The sequence below is a fragment of the Dendrobates tinctorius genome, unplaced genomic scaffold, assembly GCF_039654945.1.
Source record: "Dendrobates tinctorius isolate UK_male_01 unplaced genomic scaffold, ASM3965494v1 ptg000130l, whole genome shotgun sequence".
In the NCBI taxonomy this organism is placed as follows: Eukaryota; Metazoa; Chordata; class Amphibia; order Anura; family Dendrobatidae; genus Dendrobates; species Dendrobates tinctorius.
This window is the reverse complement of record NW_027361798.1, coordinates 3,933,356-3,950,787: the sequence shown is the minus strand read 5'-3', so window position 1 is coordinate 3,950,787 and position 17,432 is coordinate 3,933,356. Positions and strand designations below refer to the sequence as shown.

The 17,432-nt window shown below is 52.3% G+C and overlaps 5 protein-coding genes and 1 pseudogene across 5 annotated transcripts; 3 read left to right on the top strand and 3 right to left on the bottom strand.

The window, feature by feature from the left end:
* Positions 1-3,368: 3,368 nt before the first annotated feature.
* Positions 3,369-3,680, bottom strand: LOC141047983 (histone H4). Its single transcript, XM_073543357.1, has one exon. It carries the CDS (start codon positions 3,678-3,680, stop codon positions 3,369-3,371), a length of 312 nt encoding a protein of 103 aa, XP_073399458.1.
* Positions 3,681-6,383: 2,703 nt separating this feature from the next.
* Positions 6,384-7,203, top strand: LOC141047938 (histone H1.01-like). The gene has a single exon (XM_073543268.1). It carries the CDS (start codon positions 6,519-6,521, stop codon positions 7,152-7,154), a length of 636 nt encoding a protein of 211 aa, XP_073399369.1. The 5' UTR covers positions 6,384-6,518; the 3' UTR covers positions 7,155-7,203.
* Positions 7,172-9,113, bottom strand: LOC141047982 (uncharacterized). The gene is made up of 3 exons (XM_073543356.1): positions 8,983-9,113; positions 8,189-8,804; positions 7,172-7,873 (listed from the first exon to the last, which is right to left on the bottom strand). The coding sequence occupies exons 1-3, from the start codon at positions 9,111-9,113 to the stop codon at positions 7,172-7,174; spliced, it is 1,449 nt and encodes a 482-aa protein (XP_073399457.1).
* Positions 9,114-9,293: 180 nt separating this feature from the next.
* LOC141047939 (histone H3) lies at positions 9,294-9,788 on the top strand. Its single transcript, XM_073543270.1, has one exon. The coding sequence runs from the start codon at positions 9,327-9,329 to the stop codon at positions 9,735-9,737; it is 411 nt and encodes a 136-aa protein (XP_073399371.1). The 5' UTR covers positions 9,294-9,326; the 3' UTR covers positions 9,738-9,788.
* A 1,110-nt stretch (positions 9,789-10,898) lies between these two features.
* Positions 10,899-11,368, bottom strand: LOC141047967 (histone H2B 1.1). The gene has a single exon (XM_073543341.1). It carries the CDS (start codon positions 11,320-11,322, stop codon positions 10,942-10,944), a length of 381 nt encoding a protein of 126 aa, XP_073399442.1. The 5' UTR covers positions 11,323-11,368; the 3' UTR covers positions 10,899-10,941.
* Positions 11,369-11,593: 225 nt separating this feature from the next.
* On the top strand, positions 11,594-12,069 carry LOC141047966 (histone H2A type 1-like; annotated as a pseudogene).
* Positions 12,070-17,432: the final 5,363 nt, after the last annotated feature.

Here is a 17,432-nt window from a genome sequence, read left to right as displayed (position 1 = left end):
CTGGGAGCGCCCGTTTTGGGTTTTGGAAGAGGAATGCTCCTAACGGGTGCCGAAGTGGAGGCTACAGGCAACCAAGTCTGCCCCCGCCCTCTCCCTCCTGTCTTGGCCGTTCGGGGAATCTCTTCCTCAGAGCTGCTCCCACCACCTTCCTGTTCCTCACACCATGATGGGTCAAGGACCTCATCATCTACACTCCCCTCTTCAAACACCTGCTTCTCCTGGGTAGTCTCGGCAGCACCGTACGCACCAGAAAGTGGCATCTGAGTCTCATCATGTGAGGCATACAGAGGTGTGCTGATCATAGGCACTGGCCCACCCGCCTCTTCAGATTCAGAGGGACAAAGAAGTTGCGCATCACTGCATACTCCCTCTTCTTCACATTCTAGAATGCTGCTTGGCTGGCCCCCTCTTTCCAAGCCAACAGATTCTGAGAACAGAAGTAAAGATTGAGATGGCTCCTGTCCAGGGCTCTCTGACTGCCTGGGCAATTTGGCAGGTGGTGAAGAGACAGATGGTTGCTCTTCGGTGCTCTGGCCCTGAGAGGATGTGGAAGTCATTGAAGTGGATGCGTTAGCTGCCATCCATCCGACAACGGCTTCAATTTGTTCGTCACGCAGCAGTGGGGTACGGCGAGGTCCTACAAAGCTGCGCATGAAGGACTGTTGCCTGGTAAAAGTGGGGGATGCCGGGTCACTGGTGCCCGCAGCAGGCACAGAATCCCCACGTCCTCTCCCTGCTGAAACTCCACGGCCATGACCACGTGCCTTACTCCCTGCCTTCTTCATCTTGGTAGACTGATAAAGATAGGCAGAAAAGGACAAAGGGGGGCCTTTGTGTGCTTATTCCTGAACTGCTGCTAACAGGTATAAGAAACACTAATTTTATGAAGTGTGTGGACTACACTTTAATATGAGCTAATGTGGCCTACACAAGTGTCAAGTGGAGTGTTTGGTGAACTTTATTTACGTGTTTTTTTAAAAAAAACCCAAAAAGGATGTGACCAAAGATTTGAAAGTGATAGTATCTCTAACTTTTTGGAGCTATTACAATGCAGGAAGGTAACCTACAATGCAATAGATGAGGCTCCAAAAAATAGGCTAATACTAATCTGGCTGCAGCTGCAGGGCACAAGCCAGAAAAAAGGCTCCTCTATCTACTTCTATATAGTGTTTGCAACCAACCAATGTAGATGGATACGGATGGAAGCACACTAATAGGAGAAAAAAAATCAGGAAAAATGAGCTGCAATAAAACAAAAAAAGGACTATGTATGAGGCAGTGACGCACGCTGAGCGGACTACAACCAGAGGTGGCTGCAGAACACACTACAACGTGAGCTGCACTCACACACAGAGACCTCACAGACAGCCGTGAACAGTGCAGAGAACTGGGCACTAGCACTGACAGGCTGCAGAAAGGCTCCGCTGTCTACTCCTATAGTGTTTGCAACCAATGTAGATGGATACGGATGGATGCACACTAATAGGAGAAATCAGGAAAAATGAGCAGCAATAAAAAAAAACAAAACATATACAGTATGAGGCAGTGACGCACACTGAGCGGCCTACAACCAGAGGTGGGTGCAGAACACACTACACCGTGAGCTGCACTCACACAGACCTTGCAGACAGCTGTGAACAGCGCTGCAAGGCAAAAGAAAGCTACAGTGATTGATAATGTAGCCTGGGTAAAGCACAATATAGCAAATCGCTATCTCTAACTGTCCCTCAGAGTCTTGATCAGCAGCCTGTCCCTAACTGAATTCACAGCAGAGTGAACCCTAAATGGGGGCGGCTTTTATAGTGCATCATGACATCATTTCAGCAGCCAATCACAGCCATGCCATTAGTTAACATGCCTACATGCCTAACAGGATGTGCCCACACTTCTGAGGATTCCTCATTGGCTGAATCAAATCAAACTGGCTCATAGCATTATGGGAACTTCCGATTCCAGTACTCGATATGCTAAAAGTATCGGTACTCAGTATTGGAATTACGATACTGCGAATATCGGCCGATACCCGATACTTGCGGTATCGGAATGCTAAACACTAGTCTCTGTACAATCACCGGGCCGGATCCTCTGTGTGGGCGCCGATCCCACCACAGAGCCGATAATCCCAGCCTTGCTTGGTCACTTGAAGCATTATGCGCCTTGTGCCGGGGTTAGGGTTAGTGCTTGGCACAGTGGGTAAAATCCTCTGGTATTAGTGCTTGAGACAGTGGGTAAAAATCCTCTATTAGTGATTGTATTGATTGGCATAATCCTCTATTAGTGCTTGGCACAGTGGGTATAATCCTCTATTAGTGCCTGGCATTGTGAATATAATAATCTATTAGTGCTTGGCACAGTGGGTATAATCATCTATTAGTGCTTGGCACAGTAAGTAAAATCCTCTATTAGTACCTGGCAGAGTGAGTATAATCCTCTATTAGTGCTTGGCACAGTAGGTAAAAATCCTCTGCTATTAGTGCTTGGTTCAATGGGTATAATCCTCTGGTATTAGTGCTTGAGACAGTGGGTACAATCTGCTATTAGTACTTGGCACAGTGGGTATAACCCTCTATTAGTGCCTGGCACAGTGGTTAAAATACGCTATTAGTGCTCGGCACAGTGGGTATAATCCTCAATTAGTGCTTTGCATTATTATAATCCTCTATTAGTGTCTGGCACAGTGAATATAATCCTCTATATATCTTTCTAGTGGGTGACTCAGTGGATATAATTCCTGCTATTAGCAGTTGGCACAGTGGGTATATTCCTGTATTTGATAATTTGCTCCGGGATTTAGATCCGGTGATTGGCGCAAAGTGTGATGTGGGCAGATGTTCTCCTGATCACAGGCAGAGCGACCCTGTATTCCTGCACCGTCCCTCCCTGCCCATGTGGTGGCGCAGAAACAGCCCCTCTCATCGCATGTAGGTATCCTGTTGATACCCCAATCCTGAGCCGCTGCTCAGTAGCGTTCACACCGGCGTCCATTCATCAGTGCAGCCGCATTCCACTCTTCGCAGCCATCCTACAACCCACAGGATCTCAGCAGCAGGAGACGTGGCACAACCACATTTATTACCAGCACTCGGATTTCTGCTCTGTAGTAACTGCAGCATCATAGGAGGTGACTGTGCGGCCGATCGATTCCCCCATACACCCGGATCATCTGTGCCCCACCTCACACTGAGACTACTCACTGGATCAGCTCCAGAAGAGAGAACGTCTCCCCCAATGCGCAACGTCACAAGCCGGTCCCGGCGATCACACCAGCAGCGACCGCTAGACCCCAGCGGGAATTGCAGCCTCTCACGTGAGATGTGGGCGGCTCTGAGAAGAGCCTTTGGGTTGTCAGGACAGAGACGAGGATACAATTAACCTCCGAAGCCGTAGAGAGTGCGGCCCTGGCGCTTGAGCGCGTACACCACGTCCATGGCGGTGACGGTCTTCCTCTTGGCGTGCTCGGTGTAGGTGACGGCGTCACGGATCACGTTCTCCAGGAAGACTTTCAGGACGCCGCGGGTCTCCTCATAGATGAGGCCGGAGATGCGCTTCACTCCTCCCCTGCGAGCCAGACGGCGGATGGCAGGCTTGGTGATGCCCTGGATGTTATCACGGAGCACCTTCCTGTGCCGCTTGGCGCCGCCCTTCCCGAGACCTTTCCCTCCTTTACCGCGACCAGACATCGTTCAGGAAATCTTCAGACGACTGTAAGGGGTCAGCGCTGAGTCCTGCTTTATATGGAGGCTAGGCGGACCGGAGTGAAAACTGCACAGTGATGACGCGTAACGGAGATGTTTGTTTTCCTGAATTGGCATTTTCAGCCCCTCCCCTTTCTCGCTGATTGGCTGAGCACAGGACAGTTGGTGATGTGAATTTCCCGCTTCTCTGTATTATGCTAACAAGAAAATTCCGCAAACCTCGTCCTGTCAGCGCCGCTGGAGGAACGAGAAATTACTGACAATGTGAGATTCCGGCCTGGAAATAATTCAATCTCTGGGAGATCATCATCAGTCAGACGCCTCCACCTGACCGGAGAGCTATGAGTGCCTGGCACAGTGGGTATAATCCTCTATTAGTGCTTGGCACAGTGGGTATAATCCCCCATTAGTGCTTGGCACAGTGGGTATAATCCTCTATTAGTGCTTGTCACAGTGAGTATAATCATCTATTAGTGCTTGGCACAGTGGATATAATCCTCTATTAGTGCTTGGCACAGTCGGTATAATCCCCTATTAGTGCTTGGCACAGCGGGTATAATCCTCTATTAGTGCTTGGCACAGTGGGTATAATCCCCTATTAGTGCTTGGCACAGTGGGTATAATCCTCTATTTGTGCTTGTCACAGTGAGTATAATCATCTATTAGTGCTTGGCACAGTGGATATAATCCTCTATTAGTGCCTGGCACAGTGGGTATAATCCTCTATTAGTGCCTGGCACAGTGGGTATAACCCTCTATTAGTGCCTGGCACAGTGGGTATAATCCCCTATTAGTGCTTGGCACAGTGGGTATAATCCTCTATTAGTGCCTGGCACAGTGGGTATAATCCCCTATTAGTGCTTGGCACAGCGGGTATAATCCTCTATTAGTGCCTGGCACAGTGGGTATAATCCTCTATTAGTGCTTGGCACAGCGGGTATAATCCTCTATTAGTGCTTGGCACAGTCGGTATAATCCCCTATTATTGCTTGGCACAGTGGGTATAATCCCCTATTAGTGCTTGGCACAGTGGGTATAATCCTCTATTAGTGCTTGTCACAGTGAGTATAATCATCTATTAGTGCTTGGCACAGTGGATATAATCCTCTATTAGTGCTTGGCACAGTGGGTATAATCCCCTATTAGTGCCTGGCACAGTGGGTATAATCCCCTATTAGTGCTTGGCACAGTGGGTATAATCCTCTATTAGTGCCTGGCACAGTGGGTATAATCCCCTATTAGTGCTTGGCACAGCGGGTATAATCCTCTATTAGTGCCTGTCACAGTGGGTATAATCCCCTATTAGTGCTTGACACAGTGGGTATAATCCTCTATTAGTGCTTGGAGGCACAGTGGGTATAATCCTCTATTAGTGCTTGGCACAGTGGGTATAATCCTCTATTAGTGCTTGGCACAGTGGGTATAATCCTCTATTAGTGCTTGGCACAGTGGGTATAACCATCTATTAGTGCTTGGCACAGTGGGTATAATCCTCTATTAGTGCCTGGCACAGTGGGTATAACCGTCTATTAGTGCCTGGCACAGTGGGTATAATCCTCTATTAGTGCAGGTTCATGGTCGGTGTTACTGGATGTATTCTCAGTGACTCCAGGCGGCGTACATATTGGGAGATCCCAGCGCTGATTGTCTCCAGTGGCCGCAGCACCAGGGAGTGTGGAATTCCCGTTTATCCTCAGCTGACTCCATACTGGGCGGTATACAGCACTACAGAGGCCACATATGCTGTATACTGCCATCTAGTGCTGAATACTCATATACTGCAGCAAGGATTCCAGAAAAATCTGTCTAATCTATAGATAAGGTTGAATACCCTCACTATAATGCCGATTACCTCCATATAGTCATGTATATCTCCATAAAGTGCCGTAAGCGCCCTCTATACTGCTATACAGCCCCGAATAGTGAAGAATCCAACATAGTGCTGACACCTCCATATAGGGCTGTATATACTGCTGTTTACACATCATACACTGCTATATATCACCATACGGGACTGCATACCTCCATATAGTGCTGTAAAATCAATATCATGCAGTATACCGCCCTATCTGGCTGTAAATGCTGGAGATCTCCATATACTTCTGTAACACCGTGCTGTATACAGCCAATTACCGATCCATACACATGTTTTGGTATATACCCTTCAAGAAGTACTGTATACCTCCATATAGCGCTAATAGCCCTCCATATAGTCTCTATTCCTGGATAGACTGCTGCATATACCCCCATACAGTGCTGTCTCCGTCCAGATGGTGCTGTTAGCATCGAACAAGGCGGAATACACTCCGGATCTTGCAGCAAACCCGACCTCCATATAGTGCGGTCTTCTGCCATATAGCGCTGATCACTCTGCAATGCTCCCGATGGCGCTGGATACAGAGATCTGGACACACTGGGATTGATGGGCGCCTGTGTCTCCTTCTGGCCTCTCAGCAGCTCCAGGACTACGGGCAGATCCCGGGGCTCCTCCCGGCTCCTTCCTGCCTCCTCCGCCAGTGACCTCTATAGACATGTGGGGGAGATGTCAGGGAGGAGGAGGACACGGAGACAGCGGCTCTGCTGCCCGGTCCTGGCCGGTAATGGACGCTTATCCCGGGCAAGGAAGCACAAGGGGAGAGCGGAGCTTCACCCGTCTCAGACAGGAGGTGCGGGGCCTGTGTCCAGTGTCAGCCAATAGAAGCTCAGGAGGACGCAGCTCGGCAGCCAATCAGTGCGCAGTGTGACTGTATATATGAGGCTGCTCCCGCTCAGTCCTCAGTGTTTTCCTTGCAGAAGATTATTCTGGCAGTTCCTCGTTACACAATGGCAGAGACCGCGCCAGCCGCCGCTCCTCCTCCTCCCGCCGAACCGGCTGCCAAGTCCAAGAAGCAGGTAAAGAAACCCGCTGCAGGGAGCGCCAAGAAGAGCAAGAAGCCCTCCGGCCCCAGCGTGTCCGAGCTGATAGTCAAAGCCGTGTCCGCCTCCAAGGAGCGCAGCGGGGTGTCTCTGGCCTCCCTGAAGAAGGCTCTGGCTGCCGGAGGGTACGATGTGGAGAAGAATAACAGCCGCCTGAAGCTGGCCGTCAGGGGTCTGGTCACCAAGGGCGCCCTGCTCCAGATAAAGGGCAGCGGCGCCTCCGGGTCATTCAAGCTGAACAAGAAGCAGGAGACCAAGGACAAGAAAAAGCCGGCGGCTGCGGCCAAGAAACCCGCAGCCAAGAAAGCGGCCAAATCCCCGAAGAAGCCCAAGAAGGCTCCGACCGCGGCCAAGAAGAGCCCGAAAAAGGCCAAGAAGCCCGCTGCAGCCAAAAAAGCAGCCAAGAGCCCTAAGAAGCCGAAGGCCGCTCCGAAGCCCAAGAAGGTGACAAAGAGCCCCGCTAAGAAGGCGGCAAAACCCAAAGCTGCCAGGACTCCGGCTAAGAAGGCGGCTAAATCCAAGAAGCCCGTGGCCAAGAAATAAGCGGAGCCGCCCTGTCCTCATCCCACAAAGGCTCTTATCAGAGCCACCACCTCCTCCCTGCAGAGCTGTATGATCAGTGGCACCACCTCCTCCCTGCAGAGCTGTATGATCAGTGGCACCACCTCCTCCCTGCAAAGCTGTATGATCAGTGGCACCACCTCCTCCCTGCAGAGCTGTATGATCAGTGCCACCACCTCCTCCCTGCAGAGCTGTATGATCAGTGCCACCAACTCCTCACTGCAGTGCTGTATGATCAGTGCCACCACCTCCCTGCAGAGCTGTATGATCAGTGCCACCACCTCCTCCCTGCAGAGCTGTATGATCAATGCCACCACCTCCTCCCTGCAGAGCTGTATGATCAGTGCCACCTCCTCCCTGCAGAGCTGTATGATCAGTGCCACCACCTCCTCCCTGCAGAGCTGTATGATCAGTGCCACCACCTCCTCACTGCAGTGCTGTATGATCAGTGCCACCACCTCCCTGCAGAGCTGTATGATCAGTGCCACCACCTCCTCCCTGCAGAGCTGTATGATCAATGCCACCACCTCCTCCCTGCAGAGCTGTATGATCAGTGCCACCTCCTCCCTGCAGAGCTGTATGATCAGTGCCACCACCTCCTCCCTGCAGAGCTGTATGATCAGTGCCACAACCTCCTCCCTGCAGAGCTGTATGATCAGTGCCACCACCTCCTCTCTGCAGAGCTGTATGATCAGTGCCACCTCCTCCCTGCAGAGCTGTGTGATCAGTGCCTCCTCCTCCTCCCTGCAGAGCTGTGTGATCAGTGCCTCCTCCTCCCTGCAGAGCTGTATGATCAGTGCCACAACCTCCTCCCTGCAGAGCTGTATGATCAGTGCCACCTCCTCCCTGCAGAGCTGTGTGATCAGTGCCTCCTCCTCCCTGCAGAGCTGTATGATCAGTGCCACCACCCCCTCCCTGCAGAGCTGTATGATCAGTGCCACCACCTCCTCCCTGCAGAGCTGTATGATCAGTGCCACCACCTCCTCCCTGCAGAGCTGTATGATCAGTGCCACCACCTCCCTGCAGAGCTGTATGATCAGTGCCACCTCCTCCCTGCAGAGCTGTGTGATCAGTGCCACCACCTCCTCCCTGCAGAGCTGTATGATCAGTGCCACCACCTCCTTCCTGCAGAGCTGTGTGATCAGTGCCTCCTCCTCCTCCCTGCAGAGCTGTATGATCAGTGCCACCACCTCCTTCCTGCAGAGCTGTATGATCAGTGCCACCTCCTCCCTGCAGAGCTGTGTGATCAGTGCCACCTCCTCCCTGCAGAGCTGTATGATCAGTGCCACCTCCTCCCTGCAGAGCTGTATGATCAGTGCCACCTCCTCCCTGCAGAGCTGTATGATCAGTGCCACCTCCTCCCTGCAGAACTGTATGATCACTGCTACCTCCTCCCTGCAGAGCTGTATGATCAGTGCCACCTCCTCCCTGCAGAGCTGTATGATCAGTGCCACCTCCTCCCTGCAGAGCTGTATGATCAGTGCCACCTCCTCCCTGCAGAGCTGTATGATCAGTACCACCTCCTCACTGCAGAGCTGTATGATCAGTGCCACCTCCTCCCTGCAGAGCTGTATGATCAGTGCCACCACCTCCTCCCTGCATAGCTGTATGATCAGTGCCACCACCTCCTCCCTGCAGAGCTGTATGATCAGTGCCACCTCCTTCCTGCATAGCTGTATGATCAGTGCCACCACCTCCTCCCTGCAGAGCTGTATGATCAGTGCCTCCTCTGCAGTTTATGAGCTGCTGATAATCCGGGCGCAGTGTCAGGATGGGTGTGATCTGGTGATAATGGGGAGCTGCACTGTACAGCGCTGTGTACACGGGGTCATGGCAGTGCGGTGGCGGCTGCTCCAGGTCTCCTCCTGTGCTGGAGATGACGTCACCGGATTTCTCTATTCTGTACAGCGGGAGATGAGCGCGATCTGCTGAGAGCCGCATCATGGAGGAGGCGGGGTTACAGGGCGGGAGGCCGCGGTTTGCTTCACGATAATTGGTCAAACAAATCAGGTTTTTATTGGCTTCTATTTAATGTAATCACCAATGGCGTGCAGGGGGCGTGTTTCCTATAGACCAATGAGGACGCGCACTAGGGGATAAATACCCTGCTCTTGCCGCTCCTCACATCACATCTGTGTACATCTATTCAGAGCTATGGCCAGAACCAAGCAGACCGCCCGTAAATCCACCGGAGGGAAAGCTCCCCGCAAGCAGCTGGCCACTAAGGCAGCCAGGAAGAGCGCTCCTGCAACTGGCGGAGTGAAGAAGCCGCATCGTTACCGCCCAGGAACAGTCGCTCTCCGTGAGATCCGCCGCTACCAGAAGTCCACCGAGCTGCTGATCCGTAAGCTTCCCTTCCAGCGCCTGGTGAGGGAGATCGCCCAGGACTTCAAGACCGATCTGCGCTTCCAGAGCTCGGCGGTGATGGCCCTGCAGGAGGCCAGCGAGGCTTATCTGGTGGGGCTGTTCGAGGACACTAACCTGTGCGCCATCCACGCCAAGAGGGTCACCATCATGCCCAAAGACATCCAGCTGGCCCGCAGGATCCGTGGGGAGAGAGCTTAGATCTTTCCGAGCACCAACCACAACACAAAGGCTCTTCTCAGAGCCACCAAATTCTCCCACAGATGAGCTCCTTCCTGCCATTTCTCCTTCCTCCTCGGTTCGGTAATATCTAGGCTGCTTAGTCCACAGTTGTCTGAGGGCCGTTATTCTGGCCGGTTCCGTTATCGGTAGATCCAGCGGTTCTGTTCCTGCTTCCATGCAGCTTTATATACAGAAGGGGGAAATGAGCAGCGCACGGTCACTAAGGAGTTAACCGGAGGAGTCCATACCTGGCTCTGGGATTAGTCGCGCCTGCGTACTTCTCTCATTGGCTGATCAGACCCGTTGATAGTTTTGAATTCCCCGCTCAATCCCTTTCCTGTCCTTCGGATTATTCCCCTCTTAGTAGCGGAGATCGCTGTGACGTGAGCCGTCCGGTCTGGGGCAGCTGCACCCGCAGAGCTCAGAGTCCTGCTCCCCGGAGCTGCTGATCGCTCCCCTGATCGGCCGCCGCCGTTACCTTCCCTTCATCTCACAGCAGCACTCCGAGCTCTGTACTGTGCACAGAGGGGTCTGTGTCCGGATATAGCGCCCATACACCCTGTTACAAGGCTCAACCCCAGAATAGATCGGAAAGTGCAAACAGCGGTGCGAGCTCCAGGGGCTGAAGACAGGGGCAGCACCGAGAGAGGAGGCCGCAGCCGGGACCGCAGTGTGTCCGGAGGAAGAGAGCCGCCCGGGGCTGCGACATCGAGTCCCGAGATCACAGGGACCCACTGAGCCCGGGGCAGCTCCATAGAGAGCAGCGACCTCCTCCTGGTCTCTGTTGTTGGAGGCGCCGACACTCTGTGTCCCTGACTGATCGCAGCCGCGAATCTCTCCCCGTCTCCGGCAGATGTGACCGCAGCGGTCGGCGCTTCCCCACTGATCTCATCGCCCTCTGCTTTAGGCTAATGGCGTCGGATTATTATGGAGTCACAATTGTCATTCACGGAACACAAAGCAACCTCAGAAATGAGATCAGAAACCAGCCCCGAATCTCTGCCCATCGCCCTCAGCATCTATTCATCCTGTGACCAGAGACCCGGGCGGTGTCGGACACCTCAGGAAGGAGAGGACACAGGAGCAGCTGTGAGGAGGACACGGCCCTACACGGAGGAGCAGCTCTATAGTGAGTGGGTGGGCGGCTCTTAGAAGAGCCTTTGTGGTGATGGCGGAGCAGATCTCACTTGGCGCTGGTGTACTTGGTGACGGCCTTGGTGCCCTCGGACACGGCGTGCTTGGCCAGCTCTCCGGGCAGCAGCAGGCGCACAGCGGTCTGGATCTCCCGGGAGGTGATGGTGGAGCGCTTGTTGTAGTGAGCCAGGCGGGAGGCTTCCCCTGCGATGCGCTCGAAGATGTCATTGACGAAGGAGTTCATGATGCCCATGGCCTTGGAGGAGATGCCGGTGTCGGGGTGGACCTGCTTCAGCACCTTGTACACGTAGATGGCGTAGCTCTCCTTCCTGCTCTTCCTCCGCTTCTTGCCGTCCTTCTTCTGAGTCTTGGTCACGGCTTTCTTGGAGCCCTTCTTGGGAGCTGGAGCAGACTTGGCGGGATCAGGCATGATGGGACAGAGAAACGTCTCAGCACAAGAGAGAAGAATAACGATCTGCTCCTCCCAGAGGCATTTATAGCCCGGCCATGCAAATGAGCTCTGCTGTCAGACTGCCGTGCTATTGGGTGACAAAGTCATGTGACCAACGGACCCGTCAGTCGCTCCGCCCACTGTAGCTCATTGGTGGCTCCACAAGTCTGATTTACATTGGTAACTTAAGATCCATCCAATGACAGGAGAGGAGGGCGGGGCAGATGATGATAAAAGCGACAGCCGCGCAGCTATTGCCTCATATCACCCAGATTCTTCTCGCTTTCTGCTTGTTATCAGCGGTCACCATCATGTCTGGACGCGGCAAACAAGCAGGGAAGGTCCGCGCTAAAGCCAAGACCCGCTCATCCCGGGCAGGACTGCAGTTCCCGGTCGGCCGTGTGCACAGGCTTCTCCGCAAGGGTAACTACGCCGAGAGGGTGGGCTCCGGTCTATCTGGCCGCTGTGATCCTGGAATTGGCCGGTAATGCGGCCCGGGACAACAAGAAGACCCGCATCATCCCCCGACACCTGCAGCTGGCGGTGCGCAATGACGAGGAGCTGAACAGGCTGCTGGGTGGGGTGGCCATCGCCCAGGGGGGCGTCCTGCCCAACATCCAGGCCGTGCTGCTGCCCAAGAAGACCGAGAGTAGCAAATCCGGCAAGAGCAAGTGAGCGCTACCGCCGATCCCATCTACACAACCAAAGGCTCTTCTGAGAGCCACCCACCCTTTCACCACCAGAGCTGACGCCGCTGATCTCGGAGGATGGGTCACACTGGGGTCTGCACCGGGCGGTATATAGAGATCATTCTGTAGGATCCAGGCTCTTCTAAGATCCCCCACATTTTCTCATCAGAGCTGATCTCGGCCGGTGGTCCCCACTGGTGTCTGCGCCGGGGGCGGTATAGAGAGCTCTGTACCCACGATCTTGGCTCTTGTGCTGCGGGCACCAGAGACTGCAGTCTGCTCCTGATGATACCGCAGCAGCTCTTGCCGCAGTGTCTGTATGGGCCGCAGAGTGTGCAGCGAATACAGGAGGTGACGGGAAACTTTCTCCCGGGAGCGGAGGAGGCGCCGAGCTGTCCCCCGCATCAGTGAGAAGCCGCTTCACCATAAAACACTGCGGCTACTGACGACCTCTGTCCTGACAGTCCCAGGAAGGGCGACACGTCCTGATGGATCTGTGGTGAGTCCGACAGGAAGATCGCGCTTCTCACAGACCGCCAATGACCGCGACGCACAGTGAATATAATCCTCTATTAGTGCCTGGCACAGTGGGTAAAAATCCTCTGCTATTAGTGCTTGGCACAATGGGTATAATCCTCTATTATTGTTCGTCACAGTGGGTATAATCCTCTATTAGTAAATTATTACAAATTATTATAAAGAAATTAGTTTGAGTACTGCCTGTTGACGTTTGGCCACGGCTGTGCTCATATCGGGTTATCTAGGTTTAAACTGGAGAAGCCACCTTCATAGAGGTATTCTTTCATGACAACCAAACCATATCACCCACCTTAAACCGGGGACCAATGGTCCTATGCCGGTTGGAAAACCGCTGGGCCTTTTCCTGGGAGAGAGACAACTTATCCACCACTTGGTCCCAGATCTGGTGCATTCTCTCCACCACAGTGTCATCACCTGGGCAGGCAGAAGGCTCCACCTGCCCTGAAGAGAATCGAGGATGAAACCCAAAGTTACAAAAAAAAAAGGTGACATCAAAGTGGCAGAACTAGCTCTATTATTTAAAGCAAATTCGGCCAAGGGCAAAAATGAGACCCAATCATCCTGATCGGCAGATATAAAACATCTCAAATACGACTCCAAAGTCTGGTTTGTTCTCTCCGTCTACCCATTGGTCTGAAGGTGAAACGCAGAGGAGAAGGACAACTGAATTCCCAGCTTGGAACAAAAAGTCCTCCAAAATCTAGAGACAAACTGAACTCCTGTCAGATACAATGTTCTCAGGAATCCCATGCAAGCGAACCACCTGTTGCAAAAAAAAGGGCACCAACTCTGAGGAAGATGGCAACTTAGGGAGTGGTACAAGATGGACCATCTTAGAGAATCTATCACAAATCACCCAAATAACAGTCATTCTCTGACAGACAGGCATATCCGAGATAAAATCCATTGAAATATGGGTCCATGGCCTCCTGGGCATCGGCAAAGGCATCTACAACCCACTAGAGCGAGAACAAGGTTTAGACCGGGAGCAAGTCCCACAGGACTGCACAAAATTCCTGACATCACGAGATAAGGTGGGCCTCCAAAATGACCGACTCACCAAATCTCTAGTACCAAAAATACCTGGATGACCAGCCAATGCGGAGCATTGAACTTCAGACATCACTCTCTTCCTGCACTGGTCAGAAACATACAATTTTCCAATGGGACAACCCTCAGGTTTGTCCTCCTGAAACTCTTCCAGAGCACGTCTCAAATCGGGCGAGATGGCAGAAAGAACTACCCCCTCGCCTAAGATGGTAACAGGCTTGGTCACAATAGGAGAATCAGCAAAGAAACTCCTAGAGAGGGCGTCTGCCTTGACATTCTTAGTGCCCGGAAGAAAAGAGACCACAAAATCAAAACGTGTGAAAAACAAGGCCCATCTAGCCTGTCTAGGATTCAAGCGTTTGGCCGACTCAAGGAAAAACAAATTCTTGTGGTCAGTGAGGACCACGACTTGATGTCTAGCTCCCTCCAACCAATGTCTCCACTCCTCAAATGCCCATTTCATGGCTAACAGTTCCCGATTCCCCACATCATAGTTGCGTTCAGATGGGGAGAACTTTCGGGAAAAGAAAGCACATTTTAGATGTTACCGGATCTTTTTGGGACAACACAGCTCCTGCACCAATCTCAGAAGCGTCCACCTCTACCTGAAACGGGAGTGAGACATCAGGTTTCCGTAAAACCGGAGCAGAAGTGAACCTCTGCTTCAGCTCCTGAAAGGAAGAAACTGTTAAGGGCTGGCGGAACACACCAAATAATAAGATGGTGTTTAGGTGCGTTCGCAGCCCGAGGTCCACCGTGCAGAGGTGTTAACTGCTGGTGCAATAACGGCACACACGGGGTTAACCTCACCCAAGGTGTACCGAGGCGAACTCTTATGACTTAGAGCCGCACCACCGCAAATAATAGACGCCGTAGCCTGTTTTCGCTCACAGAGCTCGGCAGAGTAAGTGCTAGCGTAACGTCACAGGACTCAGCCCTTAGAGAGCAGGACTGAAGTCCCTCTAGACCGCTAGCGCCCGGCACCGCGACTGCGATACCAACAGGGATCAAATAAATGGCGTGTGCAAGTGTGCAGACGGCCGGTATGCACTGTGGCCTACAGGCTAGCCACTAGCAGGCGCTGACTCAGACTCTAAACCCTAACAACAGACGTATCAAAGGGTAGGGGTTTCATAATGAGTCAGACACCATGCATGCATCCATCATCATACACACCAAACTATTTGAGTCTATCTTAGCGCATGGCCGAGCGGCCATGCGAACCTTTTATAGCCGCAGGCGTCCGTGATCCTCCTTGCTTCTCGGATGGGCCAATCCGAAAACGAGCAGGACCTGAGCACATGACCTTTGATCTCCAATGGGAGATCACTCCACAGGCATGCTCAGTGGCCCGACATGAGGACTTAGTCCCTGGAGGATCTTGCTGCTGAGCAGCATGCATTACCAAAGCTGAACCAGGGGTGGCAGCAGCAAGCAAACCCACGGAGCTGGTCTGGACAGGGCGCCGGGACCGACGAGTTTGCTGAGCAAGCTCCTCTGCGGCTGGGGAGGAATGGGAGACCCTCGGAGGCAAGGCTCGGGATTCCCGCTGTGCAGCGCCGGGAATCCGACGCCTAACAGAAACAGCCTCTGGAGACCAATTCAGCACATCAGCGCCCTTCTTAGTCAAATCAGTCAATGGTTTGGCAATACCAGAAAAATTAGCTATGAATTTAAGATAAAAATTAGCAAAACCCAAAAACTTCTGGAGGGCCTTCAAAGAAGTGGGCTGAACCCAATCATAAATGGCCTGTACCTTGGCTGGGTCCATTTCAATAGTTGACAGAGACAAAATAAATCCCAAAAATGAAATCCTCTGTACACCAAAAAGGCATTTCGATCCCTTAACATACAGGGAATTCTCCCTCAAAATCTGGAACACAGTCCGAACATGTTCCACATGAGAATCCCAATCCTTGGAAAAGATCAAAATATCATCCAGATAGATGATCAAAAATTTATCCACAAAGTCTCGGAATATATCGTTCATGAAGCACTGGAAGACAGAAGGGGCATTAATGAGCCCAAAAGGCATCACCAGGTACTCAAAATGTCCCTCCGGAGTGTTAAACGCCGTCTTCCATTCATCCCCCTGCTTAATGCGAATAAGATTATACACCCCCCTGAGGTCAAGCTTGGTAAACCAGCAAGCACCTTTAACTTTGGAGAATAGATCAGAAATCAGGGGTAACGGATACTGATATTTAATAGTAATTTTGTTGAGGGCACGATAATCAATACAAGGCCTTAATGAACCATCTTTCTTGGCCATGAAAAAAATCCAGCACCCAAGGGTGAAGAGGATGGTCTGATATGACCCTTCCCCAACGACTCCTTAATATAAGATCGCATAGCCTCGTGCTCTGGTACGGATAAAATGAAAAGTCGACCCTTGGGAAATTTACACCCAGGGCTCAGCTCAATTGCACATTGTCATAACTCCTATGAGGAGGCAAAGACGCAGACTCATTCTCACTAAATACATCATAATAATCAGCCAAATAGTCAGGAACATCATGCAACTGGGGAGAGGTGGAGAAAACAGGAGCGTCACCAAGAGCACACCGACAACCCCAACTCACCACAGACACAGATTTCCAATCCAAAACTGGATTATGGATTTGCAACCAGGGAAATCCCAGAACAATGGTATCATGCAAATTATGCAACACCAAAAATCTGCAATTTTCTTGATGGTCTGGGGCGACCCGCATTACCACCTGGGTCCAAAACTGAGGTTTATTCTTCGCCAAAGGAGTAGCATCAATCCCCCTCAAAGGGATAGGCGTCCGCAGAGGTGTCATAGGAAACCCACAACGTTTAGCAAAATCCAAGTCCATCAGGTCCAGAGCCGCTCCTGAATCCACAAAAGCCTTAGCGGAAAATGTGGACAGGGAGCAGATCAGAGTAATTGCCAGAAGAAATTTAAGTTGTACACCATCCACAGCAAATGTGTTAAGCGTCGGATTCCTGGCACTGCACAGCAGGAATCCAGAGCCAGACATCCTGCGGTCTCCCATTCTTCCTCAACCGCTCCGGGTGTTGCTCAGCAAACACGGCGAGCCAGGCCTGCTGCTCAGACTCGCTCTGGCAGCCTGGATGTTGCTGCCACCTCTGGTGCAGCAATGGCAGCGCAACCTGCTTTGCAGGGAACCGCTCCTGAGGCTAAGTCCTCATGCCGTGCTACTGGGCATGCCCGCAACTTGACCTCTCACTGGAGAGCAGGGGTCACATGCTCAGGTCCTGCGTCGGATCTGATTGGTCCTTCCCAAGCTAATGGAAGGTTCCGGAAGTGCATCGCTATAAAAAGCCCGCAGGGCGGCTCGGCGATGCGCTAGTGTAGACTTATCTTGCTATGTGTGTGAATGGTGACGGATGCATGGACTGTTGGCTGACTCATTATGAAACCCCTTCCCTCGGATAATACGATTGGTGACAGAGAGTGTTCTTAGGTCAGCACCAATTAGAGGCAAGCTACGCCACAGTGCTGCTTCGCCTACACTAGCGTCCGTCGGTGCCCGGTCCTCGGCGCCGACGCTTGCGGCTATAGTTGCCGCTGCGCTGCATTAACAGCAGCTATTGGTGTTCGCGGCTGCGACGCCACACGCTGACTCCTGTGACGATAACAGGGCCAGCACCTTTGTATTTATTTCTGGCAAGCGACTCTGTGTCTGAACAGAGCCGCTCCTAGCGTTCGGGTGACATTAACCCGTGCGCACTACTTCACCTTCTGGTGCATCTGCCATTGCCCAGCAGCGGTCCTACCAACTACCGCACGGTGGACCCCGGGCGGCGAACGCACCTCTTATT

What these genes read in the sequence shown, in the direction of transcription:
- LOC141047983 (XM_073543357.1), bottom strand. Translation starts at nt 3,680, where the DNA reads ATGTCTGGTCGCGGTAAAGGAGGGAAAGGTCTCGGGAAGGGCGGCGCC.
- LOC141047938 (XM_073543268.1), top strand. Translation starts at nt 6,519, where the DNA reads ATGGCAGAGACCGCGCCAGCCGCCGCTCCTCCTCCTCCCGCCGAACCG.
- LOC141047982 (XM_073543356.1), bottom strand. Translation starts at nt 9,113, where the DNA reads ATGCGGCTCTCAGCAGATCGCGCTCATCTCCCGCTGTACAGAATAGAG. An exon ending in GACCCCGTGTACACAGCGCT is followed by an intron (nt 8,805 to 8,982) that starts GTACAGTGCAGC and finishes ACAGCTCTGCAG; the next exon opens with GGAGGAGGTGGTGGCACTGA. An exon ending in TCATACAGCTCTGCAGGGAG is followed by an intron (nt 7,874 to 8,188) that starts GTGGTGGCACTG and finishes TGCAGGGAGGAG; the next exon opens with GTGGCACTGATCATACAGCT.
- LOC141047939 (XM_073543270.1), top strand. Translation starts at nt 9,327, where the DNA reads ATGGCCAGAACCAAGCAGACCGCCCGTAAATCCACCGGAGGGAAAGCT.
- LOC141047967 (XM_073543341.1), bottom strand. Translation starts at nt 11,322, where the DNA reads ATGCCTGATCCCGCCAAGTCTGCTCCAGCTCCCAAGAAGGGCTCCAAG.